This window comes from Anas platyrhynchos, chromosome 7 (genome assembly GCF_047663525.1).
Source record: "Anas platyrhynchos isolate ZD024472 breed Pekin duck chromosome 7, IASCAAS_PekinDuck_T2T, whole genome shotgun sequence".
NCBI classification, from domain to species: Eukaryota; Metazoa; Chordata; class Aves; order Anseriformes; family Anatidae; genus Anas; species Anas platyrhynchos.
The window spans coordinates 2302534-2321385 of NC_092593.1; the positions used below are offsets into that span (position 1 = coordinate 2302534).

Here is an 18852-nt window from a genome sequence, read left to right on the forward strand (position 1 = left end):
AGAAAAGCAAGGAGCCACCATCAGAATTGTGTTTTCAACTTCGCATAACAGGCTTACCACCAGTTTCGCTTTTTTCACATTAACGCGTTTCTTCCGAGAAGCCAGCAAAGTTAAAGCTCCTTTTTCAGGTAACTGCAGGTGTGTTTATCAGGCCCGCTGGCGTGGTTTGAAACCAAGGCCCCTCAAGAGCTGTGGCACTTATCTCAAGCTCTGCAGAGAATATTTTGACGAATATGAACACCAGTGCTGAAAATACACACTGCTTAAACTCACAGCTAATCTCCAGTCTCGCCGAGAGACAAAACATGACCAGCTGATGTAAATTAAGCAGTCGTACAGCGGCTTACAGGGGTAAAGGCCTTGAGGTTCAGATGTAGGTGGTGCTGAGTGTGAGTGTGGCCAGACAACCTGCAGATAACACGAGGGACACGGCGTGGATTCCATCTCCTGTACTTTCCAAGCAAAGTCATTTCCTGGAGAGGGGCGAGAGGTGGGGGTGGATGTCCCAACGGGGGCGTCCATCCCAAATGTCTCGCCTCGGCTGTGATGCAAGGATGCACGCACCCTGTCTATGTTTGTGAGAGGCCACACGTGCTGTGGAAACCTGGCTCCTGGGGGCTCTCTGGAAACCTTTTTGGGATGAGTTTCTTCAGAGAGGGGCAGGATTCAGTTTCTGCAGGCTGCCTCTGGCGATGTTTAACTGAGACTGCGGCAGGCTTGCAAAGAAATTTCTTTATATGCACCCCAGGCTCTTGAAAGAAACGTGGCTGAGGGGTTTCACCACCTGCAGCCCTGAGCACGTGTGGGGCAGCGCCTTTTCTGGGCCCAGGCAGGCTTGTCCTAATTTGCAGGTGGCAGCCAGAGGGTGAGAGCATGGCCCTGGACAGTGGGGACTGGGAGATGCTGGCTGTGTCCCAAGGGGACTCCTTGTGGGACGGACCCTTCAGAGGGGACTCTGGGGACACCTCCTGCAGCCACCTGAGGGGAAGCTGTGGGGAGATGGGGGCTACCTCCTGTCACAGGTGACGGGAGTAGGGGGAACAGCCTCAAGTTGTGTCAGGGAAGGGTCAGGTGGGACACGAAGAGACAATTATTGCCACAAGGTACAGCCAGGAGGTGGTGGCACCACCATCCCTGGGGACCTTCGAGGAGAGGTTGGACGTGGTGCTTGGGGACACGGTGTGGTGGTGACACTGGGGGCCGGACAACAGGCTCAGGGAGGGTTCCTCCGACGTGTGTGACTGACTCCGTGTGTGACTGACTCCGCGCCTCAGCAGCCGCCATGGCTGAGGCGGCCACCACGTAACGGCCGCGGGGGGGAGGGCGGGAGGGCAGCGGCTCCATAACGGCTCCTCCCCGCGCCCCACAGCGCCCGCCCCGCGCCCTACGGTGGCCGCGCCGCGTTCGGCCGGGCCCTGAGCGCTGCGGGCCGGGCCGGGCCGGCGGCTGCGGGGCCGGGGGGAGGAGGAGGCGGCGGCTGCGGGGCCGGGGAGCGGCGATGTCGGAGCGCGGGGCGAGGCCGTCCCGCAGAGCGCGCAGCCAGAAGCAGCAGCAGCAGCAGCAGCCCCGGCGCGGCCCCCGCCCGCCCGTCCAAGCCGGGCCCTGAGCGGCCCCGGGCAGCGGCCGAGGATGGGGATCCTGCTCACCCGCATCTGGCGGCTCTTCAACCACCAGGGTGAGCGCGGCTGCCGGCCCGGGGGATGGTCCCGAGGGCTGTGCGGGGCTGTGGGGCCGGGATGGTGGGGTTGGGGGGGGAAAACCCCGTCCCCGCAGCCCCCTCGCCTGGCCTGGAAACCGCTGAGGTGAAGGCGCTGCGGGCTCCTGAATGTGCTCCCCTCGGTGCTGGGGCAGCCTGGGCGGCCCGAGCACTGCTAAACGGCGTGAGGGAGGGCTGGAAATGCTCACAGGTACATCTGTGCCAGGCTCTGGACCTGCTGAAGAGAAATGAGGACTGTAGGGGACAGGCACATCGCCCTGCCCGCACCGCCAGCGTCCTGCTCTTAGGGACTGGTTGGAGAGGGGTTGAGGTGTTGCACAGCCTCGGACACGAGCATTGAACGTGCCAGAGCTGTGCCCTGGGGAGCTGTGGGGTCGGGGAGGTGACACACAGCACGGCCTGACACGGTTTGCAAACGTGTGCAGAAACTCCAGCCATCAAGAAAGGAAAAAATGTGAGTGCAACCGCTCAGAAATCGCTCCTGTAGATACATAGACAGGAAAAAATAACCAAGGCATGCCTTCCCGGGCGGGTACACCCATCTACATCTCCACAGACAAACTGGCTGCTAGACACGGCCATGAAACGTGGCACCCGAAGTATGTGCGTGCTCAGGCTGAAATGCTGCGTGACCCTTGTTCTGTAGCAGTCGCTGTTGTGATAGCAAGGTTAGCTGTGTGACTTACCTGTCATATTTTTGTTTCAGAGCACAAGGTAATCATTGTCGGTCTGGATAATGCAGGAAAAACGACCATTCTTTACCAATTGTAAGTATGAACTGCAGCTGATGTGTCGTGTGCTTCCCATTGTTCTCACCAGGTCTTGCTGCTTTCCCTGTTTCTTTTTCCTTTGAGAGCTCTGTGCTGAAAATTAATCACTGGTATAGGTGGCAACGGGTCAGAGCATGGGTTTAGGCTTCGGAAAGGTCTGCGTTTTCCCTGATGTATGCATAAGGTTCCGCTGAGAGCTTTTGTTTATCAAATTACATTGCTGTTACACTTAATCACAACTGCTTTTGGTGTCACAGTGCAGGCTGTTTGCCAGCTCCATAAAATATCATTATGTTTAGGGTTAGCCACAGGACAATGCTGGTGCACCGATCCGTGCCACAGCGTGTAAATATTACAAAAATTGTTCGTGAGGAGCGGAGCAGTGAAGCCTGACCTCTCCCTGCCGTGCCCTGTGTCCCGCCTGCCGAGGTGCGCTCTGCCGGTGGTGACAGAGGGCGCAGGCTGAGTGCAGGATGCCTTAGCTCTGCAGCAGGTGACACCCGTGCTGCCTGCCCAAGGCTGGATTTTGAGCCACCGAGGGGCTTTGCAGCAGTTTTCAATCAGTTCCTGCCTTTGGCAGGTCCTGCCTTTAGTGGTAGCGCTGGCTTGTGTTTGTCTCATGCTCACCTTGCTGCTGATCTTTGTGAAACTCGCACGAGCTTTGTATCACTGGCCCTCAGCTGCTGCCCGATAAAGGGCTGCAAATCTGTCTGCAGACTGGGAGCTTCGAGGTGGGCCAGGCAGCTCAAGGTCTGTGTGCGATAGAAGCAGGTTTGCCTTTTCTCACAGGAGGTAGTCCGCTATTAGGAAGTGTTCCTAACTCTTCAGTACCAGGAATAGGTCCTGCTGAGTGACATGGCCATCCTCCTCCAATCCTAAGCTTAAAATACGCTTTTAAATGGCGTGGGTTTGGGGTATTTTTGTCAAATTATGATACGTTTTTGCTTTTCTGGAATGTGAAATGTGCAGTATTTCCAGCCACTTATGTCCTAGCAGGTTGTGTGGTGAAAAGATGAAGGTGGTTGTTGTTATCAAACGGAGATTGAGAAATGTAGAATAAGTAGCAGGAAGTCGATTTTTTGGACTGATTTTAGTGGCTGCTGCTGCTGAGGGCCATCCTTGGTGTGTTTTAAAGCTGCCCGTGTCTTCCTACATCTTCCACAAATGATTCTTCTTTTTATCTCTTTTCATCTTCTTACTTCTGCAGCCTCAGTGTTTCCTTTTCCCTTTTGTGCAGCGGATCTCGGCACGCGTCCTTTTCCTTTCTACCCTTTTAGTGCAGCAGGACTTCCCCTTCTCTCGTGGTGAAGAGGAAGGGGAATACAAAGTTTGCTCTAGATGAGTAGTCTCCTGTTCCTCCTGCTCATTTCATCCTTACAGAATCTTTGCATATTGTATTTTCGTGGCAGATAGGTGCCCTGAGCGTGAGCTCTCACCGCTCAGCTCTGCCCGGCAGCGGGGCAGAGGCAGCAGGCAGCAGTGTGTTAGTGCACTGCCCATGGCTTTGGTGTTGCACTGTTGCAGCAGTGGTTCTCCTAGCAGACCAGGGCAGCCCCACAGACACTTAATTTCTTCCCATTCTCATGCTCAGATCTCCCTCTCTCCTCGGCAGCAGTCAGGTTTTGTGTTCGGGTGTCTCGGAAGGCCATTAAGCTCCACGCTAACCTTGGTCCTGGGGGAGCAGGGCAGAAAATCCACCGATCGTGTTGCAGACAGAAATGCCAACGGCTTGAGTGTGGAAGGCTGCAGGTTCAGCCAGAAAGGGGATCCGCGATAGGCTTTTCCAAACATTAAAAGAGCTCCGCTGAAACCTGGTTTTTAAATATTAAATCAGCCACAGGCATCTTGTTACACCATTGTTTTCCTTAATTTGATTTTGTGGTTCTTTCTCTTTCTAATCCTTTTTCCCTTATCATAGCTTCCCCCAAACGTGTGTGGTGAGAAGATAGCGTGCTGTGTGCTGCTAAGGCCCGGGGTAGCTGGGATTCCTTTCCAGAACACTAGGCTGTGCCTTTATCCCTCCGTTATCTGTATCCTCTTCAGGAAATCGTCCGGCACTCGTACAAGTCTCAAATTGCAGCCTCTGTCATGACAAGCTCTGCTAAAGCAGTTAAAAAACCACACGTACAAAATGAAAAAATGTAGCATGATTATCACAAGAAAAAATATTTAAGTTCTTTGAAAATGGTTGGCTCGTTTCCTTAAACCTGCTGTTAGTTGTTTGTTTGTTTTTTTTAATACATCCTTTACAATAGAGTTTAAATAACGTGAACTTGAGGAGTACGCAGAGCACACTTGTAGCTATCACTATTTATGTCAGGCTGGTTGTCTTGGTGACAGAGTTGCCCCGAGCATCGCTAAAACAACGCATTTGCCATCTTTAACATCTGCGTTCATCTCCACAAAGCAGAATCACTGGGCTGTGCTGGAGAAAAGAAGCAAGCTTGACAGAAAGTGACTGAAGTCGGGAGGGAGCATGTTGTAGTGGCCGGCACTGGGAGGAGAGGCAGGCGAGCTGTGTTCGGTGGAGCTGGCTGTGGAGCTGTTGTTTTTCTGCAGCCTTGGAAGTCTTGTGGCTTAACCATATTCTTGGAGAAAAGCAACAGCTCTCCCGTACTGCGTGCATGCCAAAGGCAGTCTGGAAAATGAAGAGCTGGCTGCTTAAGACAGTTTCTGAGGCAAATACTCCCACAGCTTTATGATTTAAATATTGAGTTTTATTCACAAACGCTCTCTCAGCTTCACAATTTAATTGTTATATAGGTCACAGAGTCTTTTTAAAAATTTTTGTATTCTCTTCCCATCCCATCCCTATTTGTTGCATAAAGTCTGCTTGCTGGAATTCACCCACTGAGCATTCAGCCTTGGAATAGCCATCAGCTTTAGTTCCTACAGAAGCAGGTTGCTTTGGAGTCCTAATAGGCTCAATAATGCCAAAAAGTTGGTGGTTCTGTGCTGGCAGTGTCTCAGAGTTGCTGTGTTCTCCCTGCAGCTCCATGAACGAAGTGGTGCACACCTCGCCGACGATAGGGAGTAACGTGGAGGAGATCGTGGTGAATAACACGCGCTTCCTCATGTGGGACATCGGAGGGCAGGAGTCTCTTCGGTCCTCGTGGAACACCTACTATACAAACACCGAGGTGAGCACGAGTACCCCGCTGCCAGGTTTGTTGTAACTCTCACTGGTGAAGGGCTGCAGCACATCTGGGGTGCTTTGCGTGGTGCTGTGGCTCCTTCGGGGTGCTGGGGTCTGAGCCCTGGGGCAGGTCCCAATTTCACTGGGTGTTGCAGCTCCCGGTGTTCACAGGCTCCTCGCGGTGACTGCTGCATCTCTGTAGCAGGTGCTTTAAAACCTGCAAAACCCCTCGTGCATAAGGCTGAAAGCCCCAAAAGTTTTCCTCCAAAACTGGGAGCTGTGTCTCGCAGGCTCCCTGGCTCACCCGAAGAGTTTTCAGAACTGTTTGGTGATGAAGCTGCAGCGTGTGTACTGAGCTCGAGTAAAACTATGCTTCAAGTCAAGCTTTCCTGCGTGCTAGCACTTGTGGTTTTGTTGGTATTTTTCTGAAGGTTAATTTCTATAATCTTTGTTTTCCTGTGCCTCGCTGGAAGGCACTCTGACATGTATCTGTGTGCGTGCTCTTGAAGCACAAACATGATGTGTGTTTTAGAATCCCTTGAAAATACCCACTTGCAGGTTAGAATTTGAAACAAGGGGAAAAAAATGATGCGCTTTGCCTATTTAAGGAAGCAAATTATCTGAGGGATCTGCGTGCTAAGCAAAAAGCCAAACCAGGTCTGGGAGTGCAGACAAACAGTTGCTTTCAGTATAAATGTTTCGCTTGAAAATGGAAGTCAGAAAGCTGTCAGAGCTACCTTGTGCACAGAGCACGGGACATGTTGTTAACCATAGCAGTGCTGTGGCCAGGAGAAGTGTGTAAGGAGCGAGATCATAGTTGATAATCCAGCTGCCTATCTGCATAATCTGGTGGGATTGATAATCTGTTCTGCGTGAGTGTGCGGGGCCTGGAAGGCAGAGCGTGTTCTTTGAAGTGCTGACTAATGAATTCTCACTTTTTGAAGTTTGTAATAGTTGTCGTGGACAGCACCGACAGAGAGAGGATTTCTGTGACTAAAGAAGAACTCTACAAAATGTTAGCACATGAGGTGAGTAGGCTCTGAGTTCTCTTTGTTTTAATGCTTATTGCGGGTAAGATTTGATAAGGATAAGGAAACACTCACACGATTTGTGAAAATTCCCATTTAAGTCATGCTCCTAGCTGTGGGTAGTACTATCAGATCCATCTTGTTCCCTCTGGAGTTTCTGTCTTTTGTGAAGCTCCCAATAAATTTGTAAATTAATATCAAATTAGTTACCTCGCACAAAAATAACTTTCCAACTTCTGAGTGTTTCAGCAAAACAGAAGTTAGGCCCTGTAAATGGACTGATGTTGAAAAAACACAGAAGTCACGTTAAGAATGAGATAGCTTTTTACAAATATTACTTCCTCCAAAAGCTTAATTACCATTTTTGATAGCTTCACGGTTGCTCAATGTTTTCTGTTTTCACAGTGAAACTGATACAGTCTTACTTGTGTATTTTATAAGGAATAGCTACAGAACTGAACAAGGGGACTGCCTGTGGCCTTTTTGACATTTGGAAGCTAACGAAACCATTTGTTTGGGGAACTTCTGAGGGAATATCAGTTTAAGTTTGCCTTATTAATGTAAACCCTCCTACACACCTCCACTGCCCACATCGTCTGCTCTTCTTGTTATTTATTTATTTATTTATTTTCCAATTTGAGGGATAAGTGAGGAGTCTTCTAAGGCACAGAAGTAGGGAAAAGAATGAACAGAGACAGAGAGACTTGAGGAAAGCCAATTTGAGAGGAAATTAAATGAGCAAGGGTGAAGGGGGGAGCTGGGGCTCAGGAAAGTTTTGCAGTAGATGTTTGCTCCCCCTTTTCTTGATCTGAAAGCTCTTGAAGTCCTCCAGTTGTTAAAGATGGGCTACAGACCACACCTGTGGTCTTGATCTTATGGGTGAAAGCTGAGGTTGTTACAGTTCTAAGGAAACCTGTGCAATAATAACCTAACAGTAACTGGGATAAGAGCATGAAATAAACTCCTAAAGTACATGAGAAAGCTATAGGAGCTGTCATTCTGCATTTACTTGGAATTACAGAATGAGAGTACGATTTGCTAACTTAAAGACTTTCTTTAAAATTGAGCCCTGTATTAGGTCTGAAACTGAACCATCCGTGTCTGATTTACAAATACTCCACTGCCACATAAGCCAAGGAGCATCTCTCATGTGTTCTGAAACACCCAAACACTTCAATGGGGTGCACAGGAACGTACATAATCTCGTGGTGAAGTGCAGCAGGGCCAGAGGCTGGAGTTTTACTGAAGATATTTTTATAAGCGTGACTATTACTGTGACACCCAGGATAAGTTTGATGCAAACTGACTCAGTTTGTGTGAGTTGACACAGAGGGCATCGAGTTTCCAAACTTAAACTTGTCAGAATATGAAGACACTCATACAATTGATGTCACATCCCAAAATATCACATCTGTATTTCAGCCACAGCCACTGCTCAGTGGGTGGCTGTGGGAAGGGCAAAGGCTGTCTATACATTCTCTTTGAAAACTCACAGTAATCTGAAGCATTTGAGAAAAACAAGGGCTTTTTCTATGTCTTCATTTTTGTTTTTAATTGTTAATTAACCACAATTTAAATACCCCATTACTGAAGTTTTTCTTCAGTGTTGTGTTGGAGTAATTTGCCGAGAGCCAGAGGACAGGTAACCTGTGTTCTCTGAAGCAGGTGACCTCCTAAAATGTTCCCTTATCTTTTTTTTAACCATCTTGTGATGTTTTAGTGGGGGTTAACTAAGAAACTGTGTTTTGCAGAACTGTGAACTGCAAAACCTCAACCGCTGTCCAGCTGACACGCAGATTCTGTATAATCTAAACCATAACTGTTTCGTTCTCCTGGCATGTCGGAGGCAGCCTTATTCTTTGCCCTGACTCTGTAGTCCTTATGTTTAACTTCTTAAAACGTAGGCGTGATGTGGAGGTCTGGAACTTACACCTTGTGATGCTCCCAAGGGGAAAAGTTCTAATAAAATAAACTGGATTTAAGATACAGGTCTCCCAGGAAAGCTGGGAGAGCAGGGAAGAGGATAGGCCAGTCTCTTTCGTGCTGGTGTCAGCTCATAGCAGCTGGAAGGGGTTTTGGTTCTCTTTTTTAGCGCCCTCCCCTGCGCGAGCTCTGTGGTTTTTGTGGCCGTGCCTGGGGGTGTTGGTTTCACCAGCTCAGGTCTCTGGTGTGGTGTGGCTGGCTGCTCAGCCCCCCGGGCAGAGTGGCTGGGACAAGATCAGTTAGAAAAACAGAGAGGATTGAATGGTCCCAGACCTGTCACTGGTGGCTGCCGTGGCTCTGGTGGAGCACTGCGTGTGCCATGGGGGGCTGTCGCCATCCTGTCTGCTGCTGCCACAGTTTGAGTTTCTTGGCTGCACGACTTAGTCTGTTGGAGGAGCTAAACAAAGTCTGCGTCTTCTGTTTCGTAATCTGAACATGTTAATGAACTGAAATTGAAATGAGGGAAGTTTGAAACTCCGAGCAGTATACGTGCCCCTGCTTCATGCTGGGAGACTGCTGCTGTGCTCAGAAAGCATCCATCCAGCAGCTCAAGTGCCCCTTGTCTCACAACACAGTGATGTTCTGCTCCCCCTCCCGATGCTATGAGACTTGAAGAGAACAACTATACGTATAAGCTGAAATGAAAATCAGATACTCATTTAGAACGGGTTTTCCTTGCAGTCTTTGAAAAAAAAAATCATTTTTGTTAACTAGCTCAGTTGAATTTTTGTTGAAGCAAAATTGGCCTGCTGAGGTCAGTTCCAGCTGCTTTCTGAACCAGAGGGTCATTTGGGAATTAATGTTATTGCTGGTAAAAACTAGTCTGCCTTACAGGCATTTAAGTGGTTGGCTTGTTTTGGCTTTCTGGGAAAGCCTTGCTGCTTTCAGAGGGACAGATTTTTAACAGTATGTGTCTGTACTAGCGTAATTCCAAGCAGTTTGAGATAAAATAAGCTTGGCCCTAGAGTCACTGATCTCTAAATTGTTGTACTGATGGCTTAAATATTGCACGGGGCGTTATACAGACACTCAGTGTAATGTGCGTGTTCATTTAGATGTGCGTCCTTTGGTTCTAAAGCCATGTGAAAGATTTCCTCCAAATGCTGAGTGTCCCCTAAATAAAATGGCACTGCAGCAAGCACTCTGCAAGGGGGGTTAGGCAGAAAGCCTGGCCCTGAAACAGGTGGGTGACACTGCTGTAACTGCACACAGTGCTCGTGGCAGGGACACGGGGTGTCCCGATCCTCCTGCAGGACAGCAACGTGGCGTAGGTAGTTTGAGGCAAAAATTGGACATCTGGTCTGCTAGATCAAAAGATTTCCTGAAGTTAAACACTAATCAGCCTGCAGTGTTCTACCAGCTAGCCTTTTGCTACCACTCACGACTCACTAGTTTGCTGTTGTAGCTTTTGCCTCCAAGGATACTTTTTGTAATTACGTTCTTTTTTTTTTCTTCCTCCCAAGGACTTAAAAAAAGCAGGTTTGCTGATCTTTGCTAACAAGCAAGATGTTAAGGAGTGTATGACAGTGGCTGAAATCTCTCAGTTTCTGAAACTGACTTCAATTAAGGATCACCAGTGGCACATTCAGGCGTGCTGTGCTCTAACTGGAGAGGGGTAAGAGTTATTCCTCTGTAGGAGGGGAGTCTGGAATGATTTTCATGTTTTTGCTGTGGTAGTTGGTTTTAACACACGCTGTTCCCTTGTCAGTAATAATGTTGCACTTAAATTTTTGTGTTCAGAACGTGCTGGCTTAGGATCAGAGTGACCCACACCCCAACTTCCAAATCAAATCTGCAGTCCCATCTCATGGAGGTGTACTTTTAAACGACTGGGGCTTCATGGGGGCAAGGGTGGGAACAACCTGAAATTTGTCGTGGTTTATTAAGAATAATTGCAATTAGAGAGACCTTCAGTGTATGTGTTGGAAGCGCTGGGAACTGGAGTCTCTCACCCATAGATTGCATAACAAGACCTAAAAAAGTGAATTGTTTCTGGAAATGATGCCTTCAGTCAGAACTACAGAGCTCTCAGGAAGAGTTTAATTGCTGTTTGTGTAAATTGGTGCCACGGAATTAATCATCTGAAGTTACCCCGAGGAGTGCATGTATTCCTTTAAAAATTATCTCTTTTGTTTACAGACTCTGCCAAGGACTCGAATGGATGATGTCAAGACTTAAGATCAGATGATTTTTAATGACCCCTTTGCACAGACTTTGCTTAAAAAAAGCTGTACCCGTGATTACCCTCACAGTGGCAGAATTACTGGGTTAGATGTATTTATAATGAACTGATGACAACTTTATTTTCTACGTAGATACACACACGTATTAAAAATTAAGACCACTCAGCAAAAAGAAAGATGCGGTTGATGGCTCAAGTTTGTTTTCCTGGTTGTTTTCCTCCGGGGATGCACATAAAAGCTGTGATCAACCTTTTCAAGATACAGCCACTCAGAACAGTCTGATGCTGAGCGTGGTGAAGATGAAGCAAGAGAAAGGAACTTTTATTTTGGGGTTTTACTATTCCGTTGTAGTCCTCTCTAGTCGAAGATGTGGCTTCATTATTCCAGTAAATTAGCAAACAAATCAATGGCATAGATATCAACTTTCCAGTATTTTTAAAGTTACTGATGTTACAAATGCAAAAATATTTTCCTGTATGTGTACTGTACATATTTGTGTATATTTATACCTCAATTTTAGGTTAATTGCAATCTGTTCAGACCAGTGTGTAAAGCTGAATCAGTATGTTGACAGTAGTACTAATATTTGACATTGCCAACGTGTCACAGCTTCTTTTCCTTCGTTATCCGTATGGCTGGAAGGCCCACCAGACAGTTGGCTCACCACAACTTTACAAAGCAAGCTCTCTCTGTGGACAGCTGCTTGTTTCTCACGTGATTTTTCAGTTAGATTTTTCATACTGGGTTGGGGCATATGGGTTCAACTTCAAATTACAGTATCGGCAAACAGTACAAATTTGCCAAAGAGTTTAAAACAAAACAAATTTTCTTTTTTTTTTTTAATGTAGCTGTCATTGGATTAGATGATTCCAACAAGCGCATGTCATGCTGTCCGATGCTACTGCTTTTCTTTTTTTTGCAGCACATGTTCCTTTGTGATTCAAGTCTCGCAGAAGTACCTTTAACTCTCCTAAAGGGAAAAATGTCACCTTTTTTTTTTTTTTTTTTTTTTCTTCCTTAACCAAAGAAGAGAGACAAAAGTATGTTTAAAAGTCCCACTGGAATCGTACAAAGCTAGTCGTGCTCTGCAGGAAGTGTTTTTCAGAGGAAGAGGCGCGTTTCCCTTTGATAGCATCAAATGTCGATATACCTATATGCAATGGCTGGAACTGGGGTGGGAAGGGGAACAAAGCAGACTACACTACTTGAAAAGCCCTAAGTGACCCCTTGATCGTGTTCCCACAGAAGTTCCAGGGCAGTACTTCCCGAAAATATAACTCCCTTGCATGGTCCCCAGGTGAGTTATCAGAAGTGTCAGACACTGCGTGATTCTTTCCTTGCTGTAGTGTTTGAAGGGGTGGTTGTGCCACGCAGACGGTCAGAATTAGCATTTTAAAGGGTACAGGCTTTTCAGTGGGATGGTTTGAAATATTACCAGTATTGTAAAGGTGCACACGTAGCCTTAATCCCGGGCTTTTCTGTTGGAGATGTGAGTTTGAAGGGAATAGTAAAAGGAAATAAAGGCGCCGTTTATAATGTCCTTCCCTTTCGTAGCTCATGCAACTGATAAGGATGGAAAAGACATTTTAAAGAACAAGCTTAGAGTGAACTTTTTAAGGTGCTTATCTTGGTCGTGGGGTAATCCAGTCAGCGCACCTGCCTTCCCATTTGCCTGCTTCACCGGGGATCATGTCGTGAATTTGTGGGGAAAAGAAGGGAGTCAGTTTCAAAAGTCTGTATTTAACAAAGGCAGGTAAAGAATTTAACTTTTTAATATATTTTTGGTATCTCTTTATGATGCTCATTGGCTAGGGAACCTGCTGTCTTTGTTAAACATTTTAACGTGTACATGCCTATATTTAGAGTGCATGCACATAGGTATTGGTATGTAACTGGTGTATTGCAAAATGTATAAATGTTTGAAGAAATAACAATTTAATGCAAAGATTACTTTCTCCGTTTATCTGATAGTATCTTCAAGAAACAAACTGTGCACTCTTGCATATAAAATGGAATTGTACATTTTCTAGTCTCAAAAAAGAAAAAGCAGACATGCTTATAAACCTAAGTGTCTGGTTTTTGAGTCTTGTCTTCCCTTTCATGCCTTTAAAATATTTTGCATTAATATTTTTAAGTACTGTACACTCTTGCCTGAATGTGTAAAGGTTGCGTGTTGTTTTTTTTTGTTTGTTTTTTAAGACAATGAGTCCTTCCTGTTCACGGAGGAAATATCATGGAGCAGATTTTTGATAGCCACTTCTTGCTGGAATTTGCTGCTTACTCCCTCACTTTAAATTTATAGGAGCTACGATGTCCATGTAATGAAAGCGTGGTCGTGTTGTTTTTTTTTTTTTTTTTTCCAGGTATGGCTTGTGTTGCAATGAGACACCTTAACTTGCACTGACTGTCCTTTTCCCTCTCAGTATCCTGGCCACTTCTGTTCTCTGTGGCCTCTAAGGTACTGCAGTGGCAGCAGACCCCTAGCAGGAGCTGGGAATAACTGCACAAGTGAAGTCTGCTTGTGCAAGCCGCGTCCTTTGTGCCCTAACGAGCTCGTAAGCCAAAAAGCAAATCGTTGCCTGTGTGTTGGATGGCAAGCAGTGCAGCCTTAACCCACCTACGAGAGCGTGTTGTATCGCATGCAATCAGCAGGCTCCTTTTCCAGCTATTTCATGATGCCACAGTATTGTAACGGGGAGATTTGCTGTTCAGTAGGCAGAATTCAGCGGTGGCCAGTGCTCGCTGAAGCATTGCGTGCCTGTAGCATTCCTGGCCGGGGCTTAGGAAGCAAAGGAAGACGTGCCTTCATTTCATGTGCTAGATTTGCAGCCTCAGAGGGTGGATTTTGTCTGTGGTAGCTGCCCTCTCTAAACAGATTCACACTCTCTGTGTGGCTGTCCCAAATTCTCACAGCACCAAGCAGTGGCTGGGATCTTGCTCAAGGTGCAGCAAAGACTGGAGAAAGCCAAAAAGCTGCGTCCAGGTGTCGCAGGGGAAGTTTTTGTAGAAAAGTCTGTCTGGCTGAAGGGTTAGCACCACAACAAGCGTATCTGCTCACATACTAGCGAGCAGGCTACACAAGCATGCACCCTCAGGATGCTGTTGTGGCTGTGATGGTCTTTTCCTTTGCACCCTGCCTTGTAAGTAATGTTACAAACATTTTCAAACCTACTCATGCAGCAGAACTAGAGAAGCGCAGACAAACTTTTGACCTCACGTAAGCCCTTTATTACGTGCTTCTCGTTTACAGCTTTTTTCGTTTCCCTGTAGGACAATTCATGGCTTTTTACACAGCTCTGCCCGTAGAAAAGCAAGTTAACTTTGCACCGATGCTGTTTATAGCTTCTCTCAGTTATTGTGTGGAATTGATTGTCTTAACATGAGTCATCACCTTGAGTTGTATGGCTTTTGTGTTGTTACCCTCCGTGTGTTGTCTTGCCTTTCAGAGAAAAAGCTTAAGATTACTTTCCCTTCATTCTTTGTGTAATTCTTTCTTAGGATGTTACACAGAAAAGGGGAGGTGTCCTGAAAAAACGGTTATTTAAGTTTATGCTGCAGAACAGCATTTTTCTAGCAAAAACCGTACCAGTAATTCATATTTCAATAATCTATTATTTAGATGTTTCTTTGGTTTAGCAAATAATAAACTTTGTACATTGGCTGTACTCAGTGTTGTCTCTGTGATCTGAAAATTGCACAGATTTTTAACTGTGAGAAGAGGTGGGATATACAACTTGGAAAATATGAGGAGATCAATTTGGCCCATTTTTTCTATATTCTTTTTTTTTTTTTCTAGGGAGGCTTAGTAGCTGTTTTCCTATGTATTAAATAACGTGCTCCCAGGGGTGTGTGTGAGAGAGTGCTAGGCGCATCTGACAGGCACCTATGATGTCTATGCAGCCCAAGTGCCTAAAGCTAATCCCCTAATCACTTTTTTGTGTGCTAAAACTTCCATTTTCCTAAAATAGCTCTATTTCTATAAAAGCATCTATGTACAGTCATGTATAAATGAGCATTCTTCCCCTCCCGACTCACCAGTTTTAACACAGCTTGTGATGAATTTATTTTGTAGTTCTCGGAGCTCTCTGTCCCCTGCATGCCAAGCACTTTTCCCTTCATCGGGCTCACCATGGCTAGCTTTTGTTGGGAAAGGAAATACCAAATTTGTCCTGGTAGCAGGTTGGTTTGCTGGAATTCTTTTCAAGGGACTGTGTTTAAATAACTTAATCCAAGAATACTTGGCCTTGTAAACATCCTCGTGCAAGTAGTTCCTTTTCAATCAGCTAATAAAACATTAACTTTGCTCTCAGACGAGTTATGTCTGAGAAGGTTTCTCGGCTAATTCAAACAAAAGTAATACTGAGCCTTTAAGTGGTGCCTCACTGAGCATTACGGGGTAGGAAGGATGTGAAGAATGGCACTAAGAGTAACGTGTGTAAGCGTACGGTCATGGCATGTACTGTAAATAGAAGTGTGACTTGGATATAATTGTTGCAGTGAGTGTATTAAATGTGGAAAAGAGAAATAAGTGGTTGCCACCAACTATTTTTTATGGTGTTCTTTAGAATCACAAGCAGAAATTATATTCTTGCCTTACTGGGATTTTACTGGTTAATTTTTGTATCGTACAGAAACTTCTTCTTGAAAGATCTCTTCCCATCAGATAGCAGCCTGATGTAAATCATCAGCTCAGTGTTGCTCTTATCTAAATATTTCCTGTCTCTACTCATGGCGGGTCGAAGAGGTGGCCAAGAAAAGATGTAGCCTCCTGAGAGGTCCGAAGAGGAAAAGCAAAACAAAACAAACCTCAGATTGGGAAGCCTGAGCATTTCTGTGGCTGACAAGTTTAAGAACTGTCTCTGTATAACAGAGGAGTGGCAGCTGAGCCAGTCCCAGTGTCTGTGTAGTGCTTGTTCTGAGGGTTTGGAAGGTGTCCCCAGCTGTCCTGGCTGTCTGTGCCTGCAGCCCCGCTCCCCAGCTGTGCCGCTCAGCTTCCAGGGCTGCCTCGTCGCGAGCTCAGCCCCACGCTGGTTGCATTTCCAGCCTCCAACACTAAGCCTCTGCCCCTCTGAGTGGGAAGTACACCTCGGGTTGGTATGCTGCTGCTGTGGTTGCGTTACAGGATATTGTCTCCGTTGGGATTTTACAAATGCCAAGTAACATCTGTACGTATGCCCAGTAAGGATGTGTCCAGGGTCATGTTTATTTTGATCACTTTGTGTTTTGTACTTTCTAAAAAGGTTGTCTTCTTTCTGAAAGAAATGCGTCAATACGTGGCTAATTCTGATACTGCAATAAAATGTCATTCCAGAGCGCACAAAATTACTGCTTCAAATTAATGTGAGGACTTCAGGGCTGGCTTGAGCACTTGTGTGTCTTAAATCTGTGCTAAAACTTTATAAAGCTATTTATTGTAATAAAGTTCAGTTATGATTCTCTTACGTAACATCTTCTGAAACTTGATCAGAACATTCCTTGAATTGTTTCCCCCTTACCTCTTTCTGTCTTTCCTGGCTTTTAAAATCCAGTTTTCAGTTAGTTGGAGGGTACTTACTGAGTTCTTTTAATTCTTGTTTGGTGAGGTGAAACAAGCACACGTTTGGTCTGGAATTGCTGGGGGGCTGAGGGTGGGCAGGTAAGGGGCTGCGTACAGTCACGTGGACACATTTATTTGTAACTTCAGAATTGCTCGTCCTTAAAAAAGAAAGCTGTCAATATTTATTATTTTAAGATGAAAGTGCTTGTCAAAATTGTACAGTTTGCATTCTACCTTTTGTGTGTGTTGCAGCAAAACTTTTTCAGAGCAAATGTCTGATTTCCCACCCAGCGCAGGGGGTTGTGTAGGCGTTCCTGGGGTAGGAAGCACTGTTCTGTGCTGGTGGGGTTTCTGCTGGATGTTTTTTTGGTAATTGTGTGTGCTGGTTTTAAGTAGAACAGAAAACGAACTTACTGGTGAAATGCTCTTTTCCTGTAGAAAACTCTGAGTTCCCGTGGTGTGTGTGCTGCTCCTACGCAGTCACATATCACACGCTGTTGTTTGCAGCTTTGTAAGCAGAGGGGGATTGCAGGTAACTGCTTACAAAGCAAGAGAGATGAAACTGAAGCTGCTCAAAAACAACAACAGCAAAACCAACCGTGTGTGTGTGGCTGCACCAGCGGTGTGCTGCCGCTCCGCTCTGCAAGGATGCAGTCGTGTGCCATGGGTGTTAACCTGGGGCTTGTTGCTCTGCTTCTACCTGCACAGTACTTGTGTCCACGTGAAGGTACTCTTGCAGAGTAAGTTTTCTGTTGATTTATGTAATGTGTAGACATGTTAAATGGGTCTTGAGGAGCGCAGTAAAGGTGTGACACCACTGTTACAGTGGAGAGAGGGGTGGCAAGATGCTGCTGATCCTGCTGCCTCCTGCTGCAGCCGCTGCCTTGCGGTGACCTGTGGCCCCTGGCCGGCCCTTGGTCCTCAGCACAGCTCCTGCCCGTGTCCTGCTGCTTCTCGGCCTCCTCACTGTGATACTGCTTGGCTTTGCTTCAACTTTGCTTCGTCTTTTAAATCTGATCAGATTGGAGAAGTTAAAAACCAAAACAGCCTATGTGAGATACTGTCGTCCCGTTCAGTACGGGGTTTCTCTGACCTGTTCATTCCCCAAGACCACGTGCCCTTGGTGCTTAGACTGTAGATTGCCGCGTTAGTCCATTAAAAAAAATACAAAATAAGTATTTTGGAAGGTTTTCATTCCTGTGTGTTAGTGTTAAATACCTTTTATTCTTGTTAGCTGCGCACAAGAAGTTGTTTGCTACTGCTGAACTCTGGTCCCTTTACAGAGAGCAGGCCTCCGGGAATGAGCCTTGCCTTAGGCATTAACAGCTCCTGTGTGAAACTGTAATTACATTTCTTAAAATCCTATGTTGCTTTTTGGCTTTTTTTTTTTTTTCTTGAGTGCAAGATACTTCGACTGCTGTGTTCTCTTTAATTGTCTTTTTTTTTGAGTTAAAGCATGGTATCTTTTAGATCTTAATACTTTTAAAATTACAAATCATACTTTTAAAATTACAGATGTTACTCTTACTGCACAGTGTACATTGATTTATTCTGTCTGAATGTGTAACAGATCTTTAACATGATGCTGAATTAGATGCAGAATTATCGTACAGTTGACATCTCGGGAGCTGATGTTGTTACTGACTTTGTTCTGTCTTGCTTTTGGTCCCTGGTTCTTTTGAACGGGCAGGTATTCTTCTTCCAAATGTGTGTGTGTGTTTGTATAGGCAAACTACTGGGGTCATGCAAGGAGATGCAGATCTTGGAGTAATAATATTTTGTCTAAACTCTTTGTACATAAAGATTTGGTATAAATACTGGTACTGTTGAAGACTTGCTTCTGAGGTCCTCGTACTGTTGAATCCCAACAGACACCCCGTTAACCTGTACGGATAGCTTTAAAACATGAACTAATGGCTGCATATTAGAGCTGTATAAACAACTAATAAACATCATTGTTTATATTAACTCGGATGGATAATTTATTTCTTTATTTTTAGACTACCCATAGCACTTTCAAAGCAGGTTTGACATTTTTTTCAGTGTATGCATCTGTGCCTGGCAGCGTGGTGGGAGCTGCCCCAGAGCAATTCCAGCTACCTCAGGCTCCTGCCAGTCAGCCCTGGATCCAGCCCTGAGTTCTCAGATGTTTCCGAGCGCTGGGAGCTGCTCGGCAGCTGGGATTTGCATCGAGCCTGGAGTTCCTGGTCCAAAGCCACTATGAAGGGTTTCTGCAGCTGCTGATGCTCCATGGGCTGCTTCCTTCCAGGGAGGCCAGAGGGGGGCAGGATCTTCCTTTTTATTAGCAAAGAATTTAAGGCTGGAAGCTTTTTTTTTTTTTTTAAGGGAGTTGAGCTATACCTGAGCTGATCAAACATTTCAAACCTGCACAGCCACCAAAATAAATCCCAGACCCTCTCTGCCCCTTGCAGCACCACGAACACTTGTGTGGCAGCACTGAAGAGGGGAGACCTAAATCTGTGATAAAATCACTTTTAT

General features: G+C 45.9%; 1 protein-coding gene across 2 annotated transcripts; it reads left to right on the forward strand.

The window, feature by feature from the left end:
* Positions 1 to 1361: 1361 nt before the first annotated feature.
* On the forward strand, positions 1362 to 14482 carry ARL5A (ARF like GTPase 5A). Of its 2 annotated transcripts, XM_027457611.3 has the most exons (6): positions 1362 to 1675; positions 2424 to 2484; positions 5480 to 5627; positions 6568 to 6651; positions 10098 to 10249; positions 10774 to 14482. In XM_027457611.3, the coding sequence occupies exons 1-6, from the start codon at positions 1630 to 1632 to the stop codon at positions 10820 to 10822; spliced, it is 540 nt and encodes a 179-aa protein (XP_027313412.1). In that variant the 5' UTR covers positions 1362 to 1629; the 3' UTR covers positions 10823 to 14482. The 2 variants fall into 2 exon arrangements, with proteins under 2 accessions (XP_027313412.1, XP_071897453.1); XM_072041352.1 differs by lacking the exons at positions 1362 to 1675; positions 2424 to 2484 and adding an exon at positions 5371 to 5388.
* The last annotated feature ends 4370 nt before the right edge of the window (positions 14483 to 18852 follow it).

Coding starts and splice junctions, on each gene's coding strand:
- ARL5A (XM_027457611.3), top strand. CDS start 1,630: ATGGGGATCCTGCTCACCCGCATCTGGCGGCTCTTCAACCACCAGG. Junction 1,676..2,423: donor GCGGCTCTTCAACCACCAGG/GTGAGCGCGGCT, acceptor TTTTTGTTTCAG/AGCACAAGGTAATCATTGTC. Junction 10,250..10,773: donor TGTGCTCTAACTGGAGAGGG/GTAAGAGTTATT, acceptor TTTTGTTTACAG/ACTCTGCCAAGGACTCGAAT.